Consider the following 20,294-nt stretch of genomic DNA (forward strand, 5'->3'; position numbering starts at 1 on the left):
TACCTTGTCTGTTGATCTGTTCGACAAAGGCAAATTGTTTCTTTGGTCCGAAGTGAGGGAAGACCAGGGTTTTGGACGGCAAAGGTGACGACCATTATGACATGTACAAGGCGAAGATAAGGCCCGACTGCAACTCTTTTTCGTTTCGCCATCCACTTTCTTCTGTTGTTTCTCACCTGGATCTTTAAACAACTAATAGTACAAAATCTGAGCAGAAAGCTCTTTCAATCCGTATCATTTCTTTTGATTCTTGTCCTTTTTTTTTTGCCCCCCCAATCTCCATAAATAATTGGCTGGGTGATCGTCAAACAAACTTGTCCTTGCATTTGCCGTGACATCCAAGATTTCGCCGAGGCGGTCCCCCCAAGTCTTGTCTACTGCTGGCAAAAGCTTAGCGTATAACCTGTGGCGTTGATTCGTTGTGAAGCCGACATCCGACCCCCAAAATCTCCAATTACTTTTTCCTCTTTGAACCCACCAAGCTTTGGAGGTTGTTCAATCACGCGATAAGACCTCCTACCCCCAGCACCCGCGACTCGGTGTCCATTGGTGTGTAAGAAATGCGTATGTATTGATCGCTCATATCCAAACCCTCCTGAATCGTTCCGACACGCTTTCCGACTTTTAATTTTATCCTCCAAGTTGCAGTGTTCCTGCATCCGGACTACTTCACGCACTAACGACGATTGATGGTTGTTCGTCTAGACCGTATTCGCAGATGGGCGCGAGAAAAAGCCCATGGCCGAGCCCCTTCGACTACCGAATTTCACAAGCAGCCATCCCGGCAGGGCACCACTGCATCCGGATCCCGATCAGTTGCGCCCAGTACTCGCTCCTCGGGTATAACAGCCGGTGGAAATAATTTCAACAGCACTCGCGATGATGCCGCGACCAATACCCTCGATCCCTCGCCGTCAGCCCTAGACGGCGGCGGCATCCAAGGCGCCAAGCCTAAAGATGACTACAAACAAAAAAATGTGGCCGCGCGCTTCGGAATCACACTCAAGGACATTTTGTTTTCAAACTACTTGAATGTGCTTCTCATTTTTGTGCCCGTCGGCATTGCGGCGCGCTTTGCACATTTGTCTGGCGGCATCATTTTTGCCATGAACGCCATCGCAATCGTGCCCTTGGCTGGACTGTTGTCCCATGCGACCGAGAGTGTCGCACGTAGACTTGGCGACACCGTGGGCGCGTTGCTAAATGTCACCTTTGGCAACGCCGTTGAGCTGATCATTTTTATCATTGCTCTTGTAAAGAATGGTGCGTGTTTGTCTGTCATTCCTAGTTTGTATCAATTAGGATCAATCTTCGAGGACTGACACAGTGCCCTACTACAGAGATCCGAATTGTGCAGGCCTCACTGTTGGGGTCAATCCTAGCCAATCTACTATTGATTCTGGGCATGTGTTTTCTACTCGGTGGCCTGCGCTTCCGAGAGCAGATTTACAACTCAACAGTTACCCAGATGAGCTCCTGCTTGCTGAGTCTGGCTGTCATGAGCTTGTTGCTCCCAACGGCATTCCACGCCAGCTTTAGTAAGGGAACCCGATCTGTATATGCTTGGCACATCCCCACCCAGATCGTGATGCGATGCACAGTCAACACAGTATAAGATGAATGCAACCATCATTGCAGACATTTCATGTTGTAACTTGTGCTACAGCTCGCCCAGATATCTTAGTGACATGCTGACCGCAAAATCTCTAGGCAACACGGATCTTGCAGACGACAAAGTTCTGCAGGTATCTCGAGGTACCAGTGTAATCCTGCTGTTGGTGTACGCCCTTTATCTTGTGTTCCAGTTGAGATCACATGCGTACATGTACGAATCCACACCTCAGCATATCATTGATCAGGAGATGGTACCCGGGCCAGCGGCGAACTATTTCAATTCTTCAAGTTCCGATTCTTCGAGCTCCTCATCCTCCGACTCGGACTCTTCAGGCCGTTCACGCAGCACAGCCAAACGTATCAAGAGGAAAATCAGGCGAGCCACTACCAGGAAGCATAGTATATCTTCCCAGAGTACTGGCCCATCCGCTGAAGGTTCCTCTACTGTGGAAAAGGTTACCAGTCCAGACGAGCCAGTTTCGGCTCAACCGTCACCGGAAATTGTAATGGTTCCGTCTGAACTTGTAGATACAGTTCCGGCTGATGACGAGGGAGAGGGAGGTTCAGGCGCAGAACGTCAGCTCAAGAAGGATCGCAAAAAAAGGAAGCACCACAAACGTCGCCGGTCCAATGGCGCGGTATCTTCCGAGAATAATGAGCAGCAAAAGTCGGTCGCCACGCCAAATCTTAACCCAGGAATTGCAGATACCGATGGAGAGCCACGTCGCGTAGATTTCGCCGTTTCGCCCAGCATTGAGGCTCAGACGGAAACACCACAGCGACCGTTTCTCCTTAGAGCTTTGCGACCGACACTGCCCAAGACCATGTCACAGAATGTCTTTTCACAGCCTCCGCGGCCGCAACATCCGCCAACGGTCGGTCCCACGGCGGCCTCATCTAACGGCCAGGGCCATCGGGGACCCCGGCGTGCATCATCTCTGCCGAACTTTGAACAGACGCAACGTCTGGCACCTGGTGCTATCCCACCCATAATCCCTATCATTGTCAACAGTCATCAACGGAACCAGGTGACGGGCGATGACAGTGGCGGCACGGGCAAGCCTGAAGACGACGAGGATGAGCACAATGATATTTCGCGAACCACTGCCGTTGTGCTCCTGCTCGTCTCGACGGGTCTGGTCGCATTGTGCGCCGAATTCATGGTAGACGCCATCAATGATGTGGTGCACGAGGGATCAGCCGTGTCGGAGGCCTTTATCGGCCTTATCCTCCTACCTATCGTGGGCAATGCGGCCGAACATACCACAGCTGTGACGGTGGCAATGAAGAACAAGATGGATCTGGCAATCGGCGTGGCCTTGGGCAGCTCGATTCAAATCGCAATCTTCATTACACCGCTCGTCGTCATCCTGGGATGGTGCATGGGGAAGGAGATGTCGCTATACTTTACGCTGTTCGAGACGGTCAGCATGTTTGTGAGCGCGTTCATCGTCAACTTCCTCGTGCTCGACGGGCGGAGTAATTATCTGGAGGGTGCTTTGTTGTAAGTTTTGTGTCATTGTTCCATGTGTTGTGAAACGTGAAGGCTGACACCATCAATCTACGCAGATGTTGCGCGTATGTCATCATTGCGGTTGCCGCCTTCTTTTATCCGAATGCTGAGGCGGCCAATCTGCTAGGCGGTGGCAGCAGCGACTCACACAATGCGACGACGACGACGACGGCTGCGGCGGTAACAGCCGCAGCTACAGTGGCTGGACGTGCGGTTTTGGAGACCGCGGCGGCCTTTATAGGGACCTCATGACAGGAAAATTCACTTGTCTTGGTACTTGGGCGGGAAAAGTAGGCTCTTATGCTCTTGAGGATTCTTGGGGGCAAATTCGATGCTTTTTACCCCTGCTTTGTATTCTTTTCTCTTATTTGTAACAAATTTGAACAAAAAAAAAGGCTTGAGATTGGCCCTTTTTAAATTGCGCTGAGAAGATTAAGGATGATTATTCTGGCACATTTGTTTTGTTAGATGGCACCGTACATGCAATGCAACTCCTGCCAGTTAGGAGATGGAAATACATATTCGCGATGATTTGTCAATGGAAACTACCAAGCCATTTCGAGCACTTGTTTCGGGAGATTGCGTTAATTGTGGTGATCTGATTGCGAATCATAGGCAGACACAAGAATGATAAGCGAAGAGAAACAGGAACGGCTTCACACGAATTCCATGGATACCAAATATTAATCTAATCCCGTGTCGTGTCACAGAACATTAGGAGGAGGCAACAGAACAAGGGGTGCCCAATCCTGCAGGTCAACATCAGCAGCTCCACCGAAAAGGCTCGGCGGCTGGGTCTAAACGGCGCGGCATTGAGGAGGCGGTGCGGGGGAGGCTGGACGATTCGGGAAGGTCGTAAAACAGTCGCGTATTGAGAGGTTGAATTATTGTTATTGCGCTTTTCTTTTGCAATCTGTTTGTGGTGGAAGTGCGGGAGAAGCAGCCTACGACGGGCGTGGCTGGCTGGCCGGCCGCCTTACATATACAGTACAAACACCAATATAGACTGACTAAACGAAAATGTAATAGAGGAATGGCCCCCCGAAAAAAAAAGGGGGGTCAAAGATTGGGGTAACGCAAATGTGCCTTGCAGGACACACGAGATAAAGGAGGTCTGGTAGGACAAGACTTACTGCATTGGTGGTATGGGTTGCCTACCAGCCGGCAACCGGTTACCCCAACTTATGTCTACTTTTTATCGGCTGGCAGTACCAGAGGTGATGAACGCCAAGTCGAATTCTTGGAGTTGCCAATGCAGCTGTCCAGAGAGAAAAAGGAAACTCGCCAGAACCCATGCAGATTTCGAGTGGGTATTGGTTGGTTCCAAAAATACGGTCCCGTCATCATAATAATCATCACCATGCTATTGTTGCTCTGGTCGCCGTTGGCCCAGCTGGTGGGTGGCTTGGCGTCCAAGTAGCTAGAAAAGCAACCCCATCTCTCCCCGGCCCCCAGTTCATCGCGCCACCTCCTTCCCTCTCTCTTTTTCTCTTCCCCATCGGTCCCAGCCCCGACTTCCTGAACCGGCCCGCCTCTCGTTTGACAAAAAAAAAAAAAAAAAAAACAAGATGAAGTTCACACTCAGCAGTGCCGCCGCCGCCGTGGCAGCGCTCGCAACGCTGACCGGCGCGTCGCCGACGGCGTCGCCGCTCGAGAAGCGGGCCGGCATGTACGACGGCTACAAGGTGTACCAGCTGGACGTGGGCTCCGACGCGGCCAAGTACGACGCCGTGACGGCCGCCATCAACCAGATGTCGTCGGCCGTGTCGCTGGCCTGCGATGACCGCCACGACCACATCGACGTCGCCGTGTCGCCCGACTCGGTCGCCACGCTCGAGGCCCTGGGCGTCGAGATGAAGCTGATCAACGACGACCTGGGCCGCGACATCCGCGCCGAGGGCGAGACCAAGCCCTACGTCCGCACCATCAAGAAGCGCGACGAGGCCGCTCCCCTCCCCGACATGTCGTACTTTGACTCGTACCACGTCCTCGAGGAGCACTTTGCCTTTCTAGAGGACCTGCAGGCTGCCTTCCCCGACAACTCGGAGACTTTTGTCGCGGGAAAGTCGCTCGAGGGGAGGGACATAATGGGAATCCACCTTTGGGGCAAGGCGGGCAAGGGGAAGAATGAGGCTGTTGTCTGGCACGGTACTGTCCACGCTCGCGAGTGGATCACTGCACCGGTATGTTCTTTGGCGTCTGCCGTGTATGAAGCGTTTGGAGAGGCTACGAGCTAACGCAGAACCAATGCTGGATAGACCGTTGAGTACATGGCATACAAGCTTGTCTCTGGCTACCTCAAGAGCAAGTGCTCCGTCAACATCCTGGACCAGTACGACTTTTACATCATGCCTGTGGTCAACCCTGACGGTAAGTTGTACCAGCCCACTCCACCCCCACAAAAAATGCCCTATCCGCTAACACCCCCATTCAGGTTTCGTCTACACCCACACCACCAACCGCCTCTGGCGCAAGAACCGTCAAGAGCGCGTTGGCGCCTCGTGCGTGGGCACCGACGTGAACCGCAACTGGCCCAACCAGTGGGACGTCCCCGGCGGCAGCTCGACCAACAGCTGCTCCGAGACGTACCGCGGCGAGGCGCCGGGCGACACGCCCGAGAACAAGGTCCTGGTCGACCAGCTGGTCGCCGTCAACGCCGCGCAGGGCGTCAAGTTCTACGTCGACTGGCACTCGTACTCGCAGCTGATCCTGCTGCCGTACGGCTACAGCTGCACGGCCGTCGCCGCCGGCCTGGAGCGCCAGATGGAGCTGGCCGGCGGCGTCGCGGCCGCCATCAAGGCCACCAACGGGCTCGACTTTGTCTACGGCCCCACCTGCACCACCATCTACCAGACCGCCGGTGGCAGCAACGACTGGGTCGCCGACGTGCTCGGCTCCGAGCTGCCGTGGGCGTTTGAGATGAGGCCCCAGGGTGCCGCGCAGGGCGGCTTCGTCATCTCCCCCGACAACATTATTCCCAGTGGTGAGGAGATCTGGGCTGGTATGAAGGACCTGTTCAAGAACTGGTAGATGGAAGCATGAGCTGTGTTGGGCTTTATAGAAACTCCCGGTTGAATGGGCTGGCTTTTAAGCTGGAGGGGCTCTGTGCTTTGTTATATATTCTGTCAAGCCGCAAATATCCACGTCAACTAAGCGTACTGTCACAATGCCCGCTTGGGTAGATGCCACTCATCGGAGCAGTCACCTACTGGCCTTATCTGTGGGATGCGTTACCATGTCATATCTAGCCATATGCAAGTTCGTCAGAAGCTGAAAAGGCTAAAAGTGTGGCAGTGAAGGCGACCTATCCAATCACAACGGTATTGTAAGCGGCTGGTATTGCTTTTGCCAGTAATTACTCCGCCCCCTTCGCTCCGCTCCCTTCGGCACCGATCTCTTCCCAGGCCATCTAACTCCGGCGAAGCCAATTCTATACAATGCGCATCAACGCCAAACGAAATTATAAGCGATAAACTTCCCTAGAAAACCACCGCGGCTCGGCGCGAAGGCAAAGACAGCAGATGGATCCCCTAAGCATCGCAACCGGCGTCCTCGGATTCGTTAGTTTTGGGTTCAAGCTGGTTTCCTTGTACCGGCAAGCCCACCAGCAATTGGATGATGGCCGCCCCGTAAAGTTGACAGATTTGGAGAAGGGACTGGAGGATCTGGCGCAGAATGCGGCCGATGCAAAAACCATGCTTGCCAACCTCAATTCGAGCTACCCCCAGCATTCCAAATCGATCGATCGCTTGTCCGAAGAATGCGACCTGGCCCATCATGAGCTGCAGAAGCTCGCCAAAGGCTTCACAACACGTAGCGGCGGGGGTCTCAGAGCTCAAGGGGCCCGGATAACGGGCGCTTTACACTCCCTTTGGAAGTCAAAGGACTTCGAACAGATTGAGGGACGAATGGGTTTGATTCGACAACAGATGGTGTTGGTCTTACTTTTGTGTACCATGTATGTACCTACATCTCTACATACCCGCCTACCCATTTCGTTGTTCAGCAATGAAACAATGAAAAAGATTTCCCTGTGTAAGCGCTCATGTTAACATCGCTCTCCAGGGATTCCGTTCAAAACCACAGACAAGAGAGCGCCAATACAATTGAGAGCATTGAGAAACTCAAATCCGCCGTCGACAACTTGCAGCGCAACATTCATGGGAAATATTCTAACGGGTCGGCACCTACATCTCATTTGAGCGACAGCCTGAAAGATGGATTGTGGGCTTCAATACAGGTGGCATTGCAGGGGAACAATGATTCCTTGTCAGACCAAGCCAGCATACTTACAAGAAACGACCCAGCCATCAACGCCAACATCCTAACGAGTCTTGAATTCGACGACATGAGAGCCCGAAGAAATCAGGTTGAAGAACCGTTCCCAAACACCTTCCAATGGCTCATGGCCGACCCCAGCCAGAACGATGACGAATCGTCTGAGCCTCGAGCTGAGCCAACTGGCTTCAAGGAGTGGCTTGAGTCTCCCACCAACGAATCTCCTTTTTGGATCACAGGTATTCCGGCGTCAGGCAAGAGCACACTCATGAAGTTCATCTGTACGCACCCCGATGTTCGAGGTCATTTGCAGAAGTGGTGCAACAGGCGTCAACTCGTGACCTGCAACGTCTACCTTTGGAACGCAGGCACCACATTCCAAAAGACCCAGACCGGACTGCTACGTACGATAGTACACGAAATTCTCGCAAAAAAGCTCGACTTTTGCAGAATCGCGTCTCCTGAGCGTTACATTTACTACCAGATGGCAGGGTCGGGCGTCCCAGCACCGCCCGATTGGAGCGTACAGGAGCTCCAAGGTGCCATCTCCAGGCTCGTATCAAACTTCAGCGAGCAATGCCGACTGGCTCTATTTATCGATGGCCTGGACGAGTATGAGGGTGACCTGAAAGCGCTTGTTGCATATCTCAAGCAATTGCACCGAGAGCACGACATCAAGCTGTGCGTTTCCAGTCGCCCATGGAACACCTTCAGAGACGAATTCGTCACCTACCCATCCCTAAAGATGGAGAGCTTCAACAAGGAGGATATTAAAGAGTACGTGCAGAGAAAAGTGGCAAGCAGTCCTGCCATTGAGGAACTTCGGCGAGTTGACAAGTACAGCATCGAGGAACTGGAGTCCAACATCATGGACAAAGCCAAGGGCGTCTTTCTCTGGGTGGTCCTGGTGCTCGACAATCTTCTGATAACTGCAGAGGACAACAATGACCTTGCAGTGATTTGGAAGCTTTTCAACTCTCTACCTCCGGGGCTCGAAGAGGTTTACGACTCGATAACAAGGCGATTGAGCAAGTCACAGCTGGAAGGGGCATCCAAGATGTACCAGCTACTCTTCCAATGGCGCGAGGTCTCAAGCAAAAAGTTTCAAGCTTGGAACTTTTGGAGGGCTATCAATTGTCAAAATCCTGCCGAGCTTTTGCAGAAGAAAGCGCACGATGAATTGACGGACATTAATTCAGCACTCGAACGAAGGGTGGGGGGCTGCACTGGAGGCATGCTGCAGATCACTGACCATCATGTCGACTTCCTTCACCGGACTGTGTTTGATTGGTTGGGAGACAGACGAGCTGAGATCATCAGGAACGGGCCACCGGACTATGATGCAAGCTTGATTCTCGCGTCGCTCCTCGCTTCGAATTTGAGCCCAACGATCGATCTCGGCGAATTCTATAGTTTTTATGCTCGTATTAGAGACGGATATCACGACAGTTCTTTTATAGTTAACGTGTTGGAAAGTGCAGCAGCGCCTTCGAAGGTATTCACATTTTCGGGGCAGGAAGTGGGTTCGGGGGAGTTTAGCAGCCTCCTGGTTGCAATACGTCAGGGCTATACACACTATCTCCGGGCCAAGTTCGACTTGGGCTTTGATATAACCGGATTTGAACCGGGGCGCTGGGGTTTCTTATCAAAAATTCTAGGGTCGATGCCGCTGCGCCCCAACAAGAAGAATAGGTTGGGTCTGATCTGCGAAGCCGCACTTGGCAGCCTCAAATTCGATCCCATGGTTGACAGATTTGATTTCGAGTATACCGATACAGTCAGGTCCTACAACGCTAAAATCAAGACGACCGAACTTCTTTTGAGGGAAAAATGCATACCCGTTAGAACGGCGAGGAAAATTGTCGCGAGGAAGATTAAAAAACGAGAGTGGCCCTTGGAGTATTGGAGGGCTATCTCGGATGGCCTTCTTGGGAAGGGGTTTTCCGAACTGGCAGATATAGGAGCAATGCGCCGCTTCAGTTTCACTCCCAGCATCGTGCATTCTTAATTAAGATACCCAACAGGTTTCTGATGCAGAATTTTAGTACATAAGAAATGCATTTCACAGCTTGGAATGATCTCGACGTAGCAAAGGTTCTTGCTGCGTATTTTCCCAAGCCTCCCCAACCATTTGTGCAATTGGTGCTTTTTTTCAACCGGTAGACTTGGTAGTTGTGTAGGGAAGATAAACGCTTCCAGGGACAGCGGCTGCGAGAGGGCTAAGGGAAAGGTTGCAAAATCCAAAATTGTGGAACAACGCACTTGATAAACAGTAAAGTTGGTCCACGGAAATTCCGCCGCCGGTTAAGCGGCACTTCCGTTTTCGGTCAATCCATTCTCGGTTTAGACCGGGCGACCCAGAAATGGTTCAGTTACCTGAAGTGGTCACCTAACTTTTATCTTTAATCTGCAATACCAACTCAACGCAGGAGTGTTTCAGAATGAAACTTGAATTGCTGGTGCAAAGGTCTGGGAAGATTTCTATGTATGGTCAGCCCTTCAAGCTGGTTGGCTAACCTGTGAAGGAAACGCTCGGTCTATATGGCAACGAGAATGGACAGTTCGGACCGCAGCGCTGGTCGCGACGCTTCTGCGTTGGCGATAGGATCGTATGCAATTTTCTATTGCTCCATTCTCTTATGTTCTGAAATGGGCAGGTTGTCTTCAACCTTGTGTATGGCACTACTTTATCTCACCCAAGCCGGAGTAATTTGGCCCGCATAGTACGGAGCCTTTATCTAATATCAGTCCTGCCCAGGCAAAGTAGCCTCTTACACATGCTTCCACGAGGCTTGTGCAATCTATGGATCTGTCAAAAAAATATTAGTTAATATGCGTTAATACATAAGATGGCCTTAAGCCAAAACGAGCGCGATTTCTTTGGGTAGTTTAATCGGCCAGAAAGCAATGTGACTGGTAAGGTACATGGAATGCTTGGTCCACCCTGCGGAGGCAGATGGGTTTGGTTTCAAGCACAGAGATTATTCTGGGCTATAAAACAAGGGTTTATAAGTCAACTAAGTGTACAAGTTTAGAGAATAAATTATCCTTCGATCCTGTGTTTCCAACATAAGAGATTCCAAGCGTGAATATCTGATATAAACGGCGTTGTGCGGGCAAACACTTGAACAAAACTAAGCTTGAAATTTGCGAGTACACGTATAGAACCTGTTTACGCATAAACAGTAGTGGCCGAGATAACTATTCCGAATGTCGTTAAGTTGATAATAAACTGAATTTAATATGAAAGCAATCCAATGGTGATTTTACCTGCATTTTTTGGGGATTTTACCTCGCCTTTCAAAGACTTAATCACATAAAGCCATTAAGCTTTGGTTCATGTTATAGTCTTTTTTCAGTGCACGCACAATTCTTGTTTTACGGCTCTCATTCCTGGCCATAATATGCTTCCTTTAACACATGTGGGTTCGCAGCTGTTAAGTATTGTGTAGCGAAAAACGAAATACACTGTAAAATGGATTTACGCGGAGTGATTTAGCGGTGTCATGCGTTGAAATAACCACGCCGAATACTAACTTCAATGCCAACTAGTTCAACGCAGAACAAAGCTGACAACGTTGAGATTTGAAACTTATAAATACATTTTTGGTTCGCAGACCTTAGTTCTATTCTCATGCAAAAGCCAGAGGGATTATCTACTGCCTCTGTAACAATTTATTCTAAACGGGAGATCGAGAATCATCTAGGCTTCACAACCTGATGCGACAAAGAGGTCTACTCTGCCTTTAAACTGATTATATCCCACTCAATTTGCCTTTGTCCCAACAATGGGATCGTTGTTACCAGAAGGCTCTCGGCACGTAGAAAAGACTCGCTTGAGGACTCTTTGTCGCAGCCTATGGGCACAAAGGTTCATGCCTGTCTCCAGAGGATACATAAAATCCTTCTCGTCGCTTCACGTATTTGACTTGACCATGGGTTCAAGCGATTGTAACCTATTTATAGTGTAATCAACTGAAAAATTGGTAGTAAGTGCACTAAGCTTTCGTATCCGCTTCCGGCTTCACAGCAGTATATCATCAACCTTTACAATGTCCGAGGACACCATCATCGTCCGCACAGACAGGCCGCAACCTAATACGGATAGACAGACATTTATCACAGCTCTCATCGCGGAGCACAGCCTACCCAGAGACAGATGGACAAGGGGTTTTCTCGATGAATGGGCCTTTGGCAGGTATGCGCAGGCCATATTTGCTGAATTTGCAGCATCATTTCTCGTCCCTCGTCTACACCACCCAGGCCGCCAAGACCCGACAGTCCTCCCGGATGCCTATAGCATAGTCACCACCCCGCTGCAGGCACATCACATCCTTGGCGACGCCGACAAGACTGCCTGGAAACCTGCAGACCATGTCCTCCGCTTCTGCTTTGCACTGGTGCACAGCCCCGAGCGCGACGTCTATAATCCGCTCGTCGATGTGGAGCCCCCGAAATGTGCGAGAACCGGCAGGGTGGGTCTCTACCATGCGGCCGCCGCCCGTAAGGACCCTAGGGAGGCCAGCCGGGAATGTCCGCCGCCGTCCGAGCCCGAGCTGCTGGTCGCCGCCATGCGGATCTTGGAGGTGTTTGTGAGGGAGTGGAAGGAGTCGTCGCGGGATTATGCGGCGTTCTTGAAGCTGTCGCCGAGGGAAAGCCCGTTGTCGCCTGTATCTTCGGAGTCGAGTGACGGCATGAGGCTTCGCAACTTTGGCAGCTCGAGGGTAGCGACACTGCAGAGGGCCGATGCGAACGGTCCGAAGCTGGAGGGGATGGTTACCAGGTCCATGTCTCGTAAGCCGCGCGGTGGCCAGTGATGTTGGCTTTTGATCCGGGAAGAAAAAAGTTCTGCCTGGCTCTGTAAAAGCGGGTGACGGGTTAGTTGCCTTGCAGATTCTAATAGAATGGATGAGTTCAACATACCTCTGGTCTGTGACTGGGCTTATTTCTTACCATCCGCGATCTTTGGCATGCTCGGAGCAAGGTTCTTTTAGAAAATCCAGTGCTTGCGTAAGCAAGTTGTAAAGGCCAGAGAATATTTGAAATACCAGTCTCGGAAGGAAATAAATCGACAAACTCCACATATTATCTACCTGCGGGTGCCATGAAGCTCATTAGAATTCAAGTAAGCTCGGCTATAGTAATGGTGTAATCCCTTCTATGCAATAAAAGTTGGAGTGAAGAAGACTCTGATTATTAAGATTTTATGTATGGATAATGGCAGCCCCCTGGCGCTGTCTGCCACCGCCTACAGGCCGGCAGACTTTTTTTTCCTGGAGAGAAGGTGCGTTATAACTCAAATTCCCTTCACTTTTTGATTTGGCAAGACATGTATTCAACCATTCAAGCAGACCCCCAGAGACAAGTACGTTAACAAGCCTACGAGGAGGCTCGTTTTAACATATTCACTCGCTAATTCCTGGTTGATGACAAGCCAAAATGTCTCGTTTAACCAAGATAGTAAGTCCAAGCGTTTGCCACTATTATTATGCCTTGCCATGTGCTATCCATTTTGACCCCAGAATTCATAACCATGAAGGATGAAGACCTCCAAGCGCTAACAAAGGTTCCTACAATCAAAGCACCTTGCTGTTCACCTCGCCTCCTTGGCGACGGTGATGATGCTCCGCCGAACACCAGTCGGAAGGTTTTCCGACTGGCTCAAGACGCCGCCGCCGCTCGACGGGGCCCAAGAGTACAAGAGAACAGACCCTCGCTGGCCCGCCGCCCTTGGCCTGTAAGGCCACCAGCTACGTACGCCTATATATACGGTGAGCAAACGCTGCAGAGACGGCGATGGCCCCTATTATTCCACTCCATATTAATGTGGCTTTCTTGACTTTTTCTCTGATCAGACCTTCTGCAGTCTCAGAGTCATTCGCTCTTGGGAAAGGTGAGTCAGGTTTTGGTTTGTCAAGCATTTTGCATAGCGGTTCCCACTCGTCCTTCATTTCCATCCATACGAGCTTCTCTTCCGGTACAATTCTGGTCACCCATTCGTTATATCTGTCAAGATAGTCTGGAAGAACAGCCAGAGCAGTTGCGTCGGTTAGTTACTCCCAGAAACGCCCGAAGAGAAAAACACATCAAGGTCCACTAACCAGGCCCGAACGGCAACAGCCCCAACTCCTCAGTCCTCTCCATAGCAAGCTCATGCCACCGCGCAAACCACCTCGAAGTCGGCACAGGCCACAACAGCACATCCATATACCACGGCGTCATCTTGTCGTGCATCTCGTTGGCGCTCCTCCACCACCTTGCAGCATCCCTCCTGACGCCCACCACCCTGGCCTCGGGGTACAGTTCCAGGAGCTCCTCGATGAAGTGCACGCCCGGCATGTCGGTGATGCCCACGAAGCCCCTGGTGACCTCGCTGAGCCGCCTGAGGAGCTCGGGCCGGTCGTGCCGCGCCTCGTACACCTCGACCCACCGCCGCGCGTACTCGTCGCCGAGCATGTGCATCTGCGTGCCGCCGTGGCACACGGGACCGCCCAGGAGCTTCTCGAGCGCCAGGGCCATGGACACCGTCCCCGTGCGGGAGAATCCGGCCCCGACGACTTGCAGTGTGCAGGCCGGGTCCGTGCTCGGGATGGATGCGACGCCTCCCATGACTTTAAACGGCGGTTTCTTGTTCGATTTTGACCGAGTTGGTTGGCGCTCAGTCTTTTGTTTTTTCTTCTTTTCTTCTTCTGCTTGGCAGCCTAGTACTGCCTTTTGATTAACTCCCAAGAGACATGAAAAAAAAAGAAAAGTGAAAAGGTACTTTTTAGGCCAACTGGAGCATTTAGATGCTACAGACGTGGGCAGTATCCATCAACACGATAAAGGCGCGACTCAGGCTCCCAGGAACACCCTGGACAATCTGCACATGCAATCCTGGCAGTAACTGCTTGTCTTGACCCCCGGAGCCCACCCGTCTGCTACATCGGAGAAAGGGGCCGATCAGCGACCAGGATTTCGGGATGAGATGGCAGTCGACTTTGCTTATCTTTTGTCTTTTGGCTCTCGATGTAGATCCCCGAGTTGCGAAAGCATTATGTTCCTTTTTTTCACTTGCGGCTAACAGACAGACCAATGCCTGCATCTCATGGTGCGACGCAAAAAGACAAACAGAAAATGGCCGTCGAAACTACTACTATAGTCGAGCCCAAGACACAATTGGAGGGAGTCCTTGAGGATCTGTCCCTGGACGACAAGGCAACCATCACCAACCTAAACAATACACCAAAGCAGGCAACCGAGAGTCCGAGGAAGGTGGTTCACACTAAAATTCAGTTCTATGGAGGACCTTTGGGGGTTGCACCGGAGCCCATGATAATTGGAGGGTATGTTCAAAGTTTGTCATCCTCTGAATCGTTTGATTTACTGCCCAAGAACGAGACGCAATGGCTAACATTTTACTGCCTAAAAACCTACAGCCCAGATGATCCCATCAAGCCAACTCCCAAAGTCTACGCCCCAGTGACCATTACCGATATCACAGGCAAAGAAGACGAATATAGTCTTGCCATACACGGCTTCCAGCTTGCTAAGCACAAGTCCAAGTTGGAAAAAATCGAGGCCGACATTAACAATGATGAGCTGGTCAAGAGGGTGCACTACCCCGAGATGAGAGAGTTTCTAGAGGGAGTTTTGCACAAAGTCCCTGGCCTGTGAGTTGGGCCGCAAACGTCTTTTATTCTAGCAAGACCAAGACCGCTGATATGGCATTGGCAAACCGGCAGACCAAAGCCGCACAGCATCCACATCCTCACCCACATCCTGCGCAGCGGCCCAGAGGACGGCGAGCCAGACAAAGGCCCTTACGGCCCGTTGTATACTTGTCACGTCGACCAGTCCGCTTGGGCGGCCGAGGGAGTGGCTCGGCGTTGGATTAAAGATGACGTCGAGGCACTGCTTAAGCTTCCGCGTTACCAGATCATCAACGTGGGTTCCCTGTTCCAACTTTAAAGTTTAAATCACAACCAAAAGCCAAAAAGCGTTCACAAACTAACACGGAAAATATTGCCCCAAACAAACAGATGTGGCGTCCCGTCCGCCCAATAGAACGTGACCCCTTCGCAGTGACGGACGCAAGGTCAATCAGCCCCGACGACATTGTGCGGGTGCCGCTCAAGTTCGCGGATCACGACGCCGAGTCCATCGAGATGCGCGCCAACAAGGACCAAAAGTGGTACTACAAGGACCACCAGACCACGGACGAGGTGCTGCTCTTCACGCAGGTCGACACCACCAAGCGGAAAGGGTGGCCCAAGTGCGTGCCACACGCGGCGTTCAAGGACCCGGACATGGATGAGAAAAATGGCCGGCCAAGGTTTAGCGTCGAGGTCCGGGCGATGGTGTTTTATGACGAGGATTGATGTCGTCTTTGAGTTGACTATCGATATAAGAAGGGATTAATACTACGTATTTGAGGGCATTGGGTCAAAGTCTGTCCATATTTCGAATTAGCAACATCGTCATGACCATAGACATCCCAGTAGAGAAAATACGGAAAATTACAAGAGAAGAGCAGCGCGGGACAGACAAATGATCGAGTCAGTCTTTGCCCAATGAAGGCGGGGCTCCCAAGGCGATGTCATCTCGGGAAAAGGGGAAATTTCTCTTACGTAGTACGTCGTGTGCAAGGCCATTGGCGATACGTGACTCAAGGATAATGCTTGAGGCCACTCTATCTCCAGATAACCAGAATCATGGGATCACTTCAGGACTCGAGTCGACTACCCCACGGATGTTTCCACTCATCAAAGTGCGGTTAACACCACCAGCTCGAACTCGATGTACCTTATCTTTCTCTCAGCGTAGGCAACGGAATATCACCAGCAAATACCCCAACTGTCTCTTCCAAGTCCCAAACATAAGAAATGCAAGCGCAGCAGCTGCCACCAAAGCCTAAGATCCTCTATGCGGTACCCCCGCGCGAGGGCCATATGCGACCGGCCCTGCAGATAGCGGCCCACCTGATCGAGCGCGGGTACAATGTCACTATGCTAGGGACAGATCGCTGGCGGGATGCTATCGAGGCCGTTGGTGCCATATACAGCCCCTGCATTGGCCTGTGGGCTGTCGCGCTCGACGACCCGTCCTGGTGGCCTACCATCGTGTCGGCGCCGACTTCGGCCGCGAGGAATGCCGCATCGCTGGACGAGGGTTTCACCACGCTGCTGCCCAGTGGGTTTCAGTCTGTATGTACAGCGCTGACCGGCATTATGGGCAGAGACTGGGCAACTGAAAGGATCGTGGTGCTGTCGGACACATGCTTCTCGGGAACCTTACCGCTGAAACTGAAGACGCACCTCCCGCCGGGATGTGGGCTGGAGAAGGTTAAAATTAAAACGATCGGTATCGGAGTAGTTCCTGTTTATTGGGCAGCGGCAGAACGACCACCATGGGGTTCAGGTCTTCCTTACGATGACAGTGAAGAGGGCAAGACACGAACGCTACAGGCTCACCAGGACGCATGGAACCAGGAGGCGGAGGACCGCGCGCGTAAATGTCTCATCATGATGGCGTGCGCAGAAAAAGTCGACAAGCTGTTGGAGCCGTTCAACGACCCTGCAACAGGACTGAGACATCCATTCTGGGACGCATCTACTCTATGTCACGACGTGACGCTGCAGATGGGACTCCGCGGGCTGGAGTTCCCTACGCCTTCGTGGCCAGCACACCTCAAATTCGCAGGTCCTCTTCCGCCCAAGGAACTACCGAGCGGGCTCAAATACCCGGCGTGGTGGGACGAGCTCGTATTCAAAAACAGCGCAGCCTACTCAATCGGCCACGAGGGCGGGCGCAAGAAGGTCGTCTTCGTGGCGCAGGGAACCGAGGTGCTGGACCACAACGAGCTGATCGTGCCGACGGTGCAGGCGCTGGCGGGTCGCGATGACGTCGTGGTGATTGTGGTGTTATGCGTAAAGGGCGCGACGCTAGACGCGAGTTCCTTCACCAACGGGGAGCTACCTACAAACTGTCGCGTGCTCGACTATTTCCCCTACGACGCGATCCTCCCGCACGCCGACGTGTTCTTGTCGAGCAGCGGATACGGCGGATTGACGCACGCCGTCGCACATGCGGTACCGCTGGTGCAGACGGGTCGCTTTTTCGATAAACCCGACATTGGAAGACGCGTTGAGTGGTCCGGAATGGGCGTTTATCTGGCCGACCCGACTGGGGCGGCGCCGCCAAGCGCGGTTGAGGTCGGAGAAGCCGTGGACAAGGTGTTGGGGGATGCAAAGTTCAGGCGCCGTGCTGGGGAACTGCGGGACGAGGCGCTGAGGTCGGATCCACTGGCTTCAGTGGAGAGGGAGGTTATAGGATTGAGCTGGGATTGAATTGCTGCGATCAACCTGTCTTTTTTTTTTTTTTTTTTTTTTTTTTTTTTTTTTTTTTTTGCGCCGGTCATGAGATTTTTTTCTTGGCTGCTAGGTTTCATTTAGCTGAGTGTAAAACTGACCATTTGGGAATAGAAGCTGCCGACAAAAAGTTGGAGGTGGGCAGGTATTCCGACAGAGCAAGCCAGGAAAGAGAATTGTGCAAGATCGATATCAGGCAAGCCAATCAAGACATTTGTCTCTGCACATGTTGGGAACGTGGTGCTATCCCACTTTCCCGTACCTACAATGGGCAGGTGATTGTTATAGTAATGGAAAAAATTATCAACAATGGAAGGATTAGGAAGTGGACGAGGGCCGGTCACTGCCTGCCTGCCTGCCTGTCAGAACCCCGCCGTTTCCGCCCGATCGGGAGACTGCATTCGCCGGGGTGGAGCTCCCGTTACCCAATCTTTTGCTGGGAATATCTAGACTAAATGCTCTGGAATAATTGGTACCTTCACCTCTGAGCTGTGTGCTACCATAATGTACTCAGGCTCACGTACCTAGAGTACATTACAGAACAGGATGAGCAAAGAAATCAGGTTCCTCTCACAATAATACCTCAAGTTGCATGCAAAGGTAAGGCGCAGCTGTCAAAACATGCCGGAAACTCCCATCATACGAGAATGGACCGCCAATTCTCTGGGCTGCAGCTGCCAAGCATAATCTGTCGCCAGCGGGTAGGGAAGGTGACAAACACCCCACCATTGACGTCGACGAGGGACCAAATATGTTAAAAATGGAGCAATTCCAACTACAGTTTGCACCCAACTGTCGATGGATTTCTGACACTATCGTCATTTTACATCCTGAGAATTAAAGAGCATATACACACGCAGCATCATTGCAGCGAACCAAACACTTTTAAACGTCACGTTTTCTTTTCATTGCTACATTCCATTGAAAGTTCAATTGAGCTTTTACTGGCCAACAACCGACCTGTGAATTCCTGACTGATTCCATCCCTATATCACATCGAAAAGAAAAAAAAAAGCCCGAAACTGGACTGAGCTGCACAGTAGATAGTCAGGCAGTCAACAACAAAAAGTCACCCAACTCGAAACTACCCAAGATGAAGCTTGCAATCTTTAGCGCCAAGGGCTACGACAAGAAGTACTTCAATCAGGTCCAGGCCGCGCATGACAATCTTTCCAGCATCGAACTATCCTTCATCGAATTCCCTCTATCACCAGATACAGTTCAGCTTGCCAAAGATGCTGAAGCAGTCTGTGCCTTCGTCAATGACAACCTATCCCGCCCTGTCTTGGAGGCTTTATCGGATCTCGGAGTGAAGGCAATCCTCCTGCGCTGCGCAGGCTTCAACAATGTCGACATGGACTGCGCCAGTCAGCTCGGCTTGTCGGTCGCAAACGTACCATCATACTCTCCCGAGGCAGTAGGCGAGTTCGCTGTTGCGCTTCTCCAGACAGTGAACCGCAAGACCCACCGGGCATACAACCGCGTTCGCGAGGGCAACTTCAACCTCGATGGTCTGTTGGGCCGCACACTGCACGGCAAGACAGTTGGAGTCGTGGGCACCGGTCGCATCGGCATCGCCTTTGCGCGCATCATGGTCGGTTTCGGCTGCAAGCTGCTTGCGTATGATGTTTACCAGAATGAGGAAATCGGGAAGCTCGGTGGCTCGTATGAGTCGCTCGATGAAGTCCTCTCCAAATCGGACTTTGTGTCCCTGCACTGCCCGCTTATGGACGCAACACGACACCTGATCAACAGCACGACACTCGCCAAGATGAAACCAGACGCGATTCTGATCAACACGTCGCGAGGAGGCCTGATCGATACCAAAGCGGTTATTAAGGCCCTCAAGTCCAGGGAGCTGGGCGGTCTTGCGCTGGACGTGTACGAGGGCGAGGGCGCTCTCTTTTACAACGACCATTCGGCCGACATCATTCAGGACGACCAGCTGATGCGACTCATGACGTTCCCCAATGTGGTTGTGTGTGGCCACCAGGCCTTCTTTACCGAGGAGGCACTGACCGAGATTGCCGAATGCACGTTTAGGAACCTCGTTGACTTGGCCAATGGCCGAGAGTGCAAGAACTCGCTCGTGGCGGCTAAGAAGCCGTTTTCGAGGAGGGAGAGCATCCCTCACCGAATCTGAGGTTGAAGAAGATAGTCTGAATTCTGGGCTTGGTTTTGTTTGCTGGTGTTTGATGGCGTTTGGTGGCTTGGGTATCGTTCAGAGCTCTGTGGCATGGCTCTTGGTATCATGTTTTGGGAGGAATTCGTCTGATATGGCACCTTTAGCACCACTTATCCTGTTTTCTTCTCCACTCCTCCCTGTTAGAAAGTCTTTGAAATAGACAGATTTTCGACAGAAACAAGAGTGCGCGTCCAAGTCCCGACAAAGGTGCAGAGATGGCAGGGAACAAATCAAGACAACGAAGGGGTATGAGGTAGGGTTTCACAAATCTCCACGCACCTTTTCTTTTTTTTTCTTTTTTTTTTGAAGAGAAGGGTCGTCACCCCCTTGCCTTCTTTTAAAAGGTGGTGGATGG

General features: G+C 51.7%; 9 protein-coding genes across 9 annotated transcripts; 7 read left to right on the plus strand and 2 right to left on the minus strand.

The window, feature by feature from the left end:
- The first annotated feature begins 260 nt into the window (after window positions 1-260).
- PgNI_07280 (uncharacterized protein) lies at window positions 261-3,741 on the plus strand. The gene is made up of 5 exons (XM_031127295.1): window positions 261-564; window positions 706-1,263; window positions 1,341-1,538; window positions 1,711-3,118; window positions 3,184-3,741. The coding sequence occupies exons 1-5, from the start codon at window positions 561-563 to the stop codon at window positions 3,377-3,379; spliced, it is 2,364 nt and encodes a 787-aa protein (XP_030981678.1). The 5' UTR covers window positions 261-560; the 3' UTR covers window positions 3,380-3,741.
- A 903-nt stretch (window positions 3,742-4,644) lies between these two features.
- PgNI_07281 (uncharacterized protein) lies at window positions 4,645-6,338 on the plus strand. Its single transcript, XM_031127296.1, has 3 exons — window positions 4,645-5,310; window positions 5,386-5,497; window positions 5,562-6,338. The coding sequence occupies exons 1-3, from the start codon at window positions 4,696-4,698 to the stop codon at window positions 6,155-6,157; spliced, it is 1,323 nt and encodes a 440-aa protein (XP_030981679.1). The 5' UTR covers window positions 4,645-4,695; the 3' UTR covers window positions 6,158-6,338.
- A 237-nt stretch (window positions 6,339-6,575) lies between these two features.
- Window positions 6,576-9,413, plus strand: PgNI_07282 (uncharacterized protein; the record flags this gene model as incomplete). The annotated part of the gene is made up of 2 exons (XM_031127297.1): window positions 6,576-7,085; window positions 7,193-9,413. The coding sequence occupies exons 1-2, from the start codon at window positions 6,649-6,651 to the stop codon at window positions 9,411-9,413; spliced, it is 2,658 nt and encodes an 885-aa protein (XP_030981680.1). The 5' UTR covers window positions 6,576-6,648.
- Window positions 9,414-11,457: 2,044 nt separating this feature from the next.
- On the plus strand, window positions 11,458-14,123 carry PgNI_07283 (uncharacterized protein; the record flags this gene model as incomplete). The annotated part of the gene is made up of 6 exons (XM_031127298.1): window positions 11,458-12,188; window positions 12,630-12,689; window positions 12,972-13,142; window positions 13,261-13,298; window positions 13,510-14,051; window positions 14,106-14,123. 6 exons carry the CDS (start codon window positions 11,458-11,460, stop codon window positions 14,121-14,123), a joined length of 1,560 nt encoding a protein of 519 aa, XP_030981681.1.
- Window positions 13,156-14,014, minus strand: PgNI_07284 (uncharacterized protein; the record flags this gene model as incomplete). The annotated part of the gene is made up of 2 exons (XM_031127299.1): window positions 13,156-13,424; window positions 13,507-14,014. 2 exons carry the CDS (start codon window positions 14,012-14,014, stop codon window positions 13,156-13,158), a joined length of 777 nt encoding a protein of 258 aa, XP_030981682.1.
- Window positions 14,124-14,521: 398 nt separating the features above from the next.
- On the plus strand, window positions 14,522-15,765 carry PgNI_07285 (uncharacterized protein; the record flags this gene model as incomplete). Its single annotated transcript, XM_031127300.1, has 4 exons — window positions 14,522-14,730; window positions 14,824-15,057; window positions 15,130-15,331; window positions 15,427-15,765. 4 exons carry the CDS (start codon window positions 14,522-14,524, stop codon window positions 15,763-15,765), a joined length of 984 nt encoding a protein of 327 aa, XP_030981683.1.
- Window positions 15,484-16,765, minus strand: PgNI_07286 (uncharacterized protein; the record flags this gene model as incomplete). Its single annotated transcript, XM_031127301.1, has 2 exons — window positions 16,015-16,765; window positions 15,484-15,771 (listed from the first exon to the last, which is right to left on the minus strand). Exons 1-2 carry the CDS (start codon window positions 16,036-16,038, stop codon window positions 15,484-15,486), a joined length of 312 nt encoding a protein of 103 aa, XP_030981684.1. The 5' UTR covers window positions 16,039-16,765.
- PgNI_07287 (uncharacterized protein) lies at window positions 16,270-17,733 on the plus strand (the record flags this gene model as incomplete). The annotated part of the gene is made up of 1 exon (XM_031127302.1): window positions 16,270-17,733. The coding sequence occupies one exon, from the start codon at window positions 16,270-16,272 to the stop codon at window positions 17,731-17,733; it is 1,464 nt and encodes a 487-aa protein (XP_030981685.1).
- Window positions 17,734-18,847: 1,114 nt separating this feature from the next.
- Window positions 18,848-19,897, plus strand: PgNI_07288 (uncharacterized protein; the record flags this gene model as incomplete). Its single annotated transcript, XM_031127303.1, has 1 exon — window positions 18,848-19,897. The coding sequence occupies one exon, from the start codon at window positions 18,848-18,850 to the stop codon at window positions 19,895-19,897; it is 1,050 nt and encodes a 349-aa protein (XP_030981676.1).
- Between the last annotated feature and the right edge of the window lie 397 nt (window positions 19,898-20,294).

The sequence above is a fragment of the Pyricularia grisea genome (assembly GCF_004355905.1).
Source record: "Pyricularia grisea strain NI907 chromosome Unknown Pyricularia_grisea_NI907_Scaffold_4, whole genome shotgun sequence".
In the NCBI taxonomy this organism is placed as follows: Eukaryota; Fungi; Ascomycota; class Sordariomycetes; order Magnaporthales; family Pyriculariaceae; genus Pyricularia; species Pyricularia grisea.

What these genes read in the sequence shown, in the direction of transcription:
- PgNI_07280 (XM_031127295.1), top strand. An exon ending in CATTGCTCTTGTAAAGAATG is followed by an intron (nt 1,264 to 1,340) that starts GTGCGTGTTTGT and finishes GCCCTACTACAG; the next exon opens with AGATCCGAATTGTGCAGGCC. An exon ending in TATCTGGAGGGTGCTTTGTT is followed by an intron (nt 3,119 to 3,183) that starts GTAAGTTTTGTG and finishes CAATCTACGCAG; the next exon opens with ATGTTGCGCGTATGTCATCA.
- PgNI_07281 (XM_031127296.1), top strand. Translation starts at nt 4,696, where the DNA reads ATGAAGTTCACACTCAGCAGTGCCGCCGCCGCCGTGGCAGCGCTCGCA. An exon ending in GCGAGTGGATCACTGCACCG is followed by an intron (nt 5,311 to 5,385) that starts GTATGTTCTTTG and finishes AATGCTGGATAG; the next exon opens with ACCGTTGAGTACATGGCATA. An exon ending in GCCTGTGGTCAACCCTGACG is followed by an intron (nt 5,498 to 5,561) that starts GTAAGTTGTACC and finishes ACCCCCATTCAG; the next exon opens with GTTTCGTCTACACCCACACC.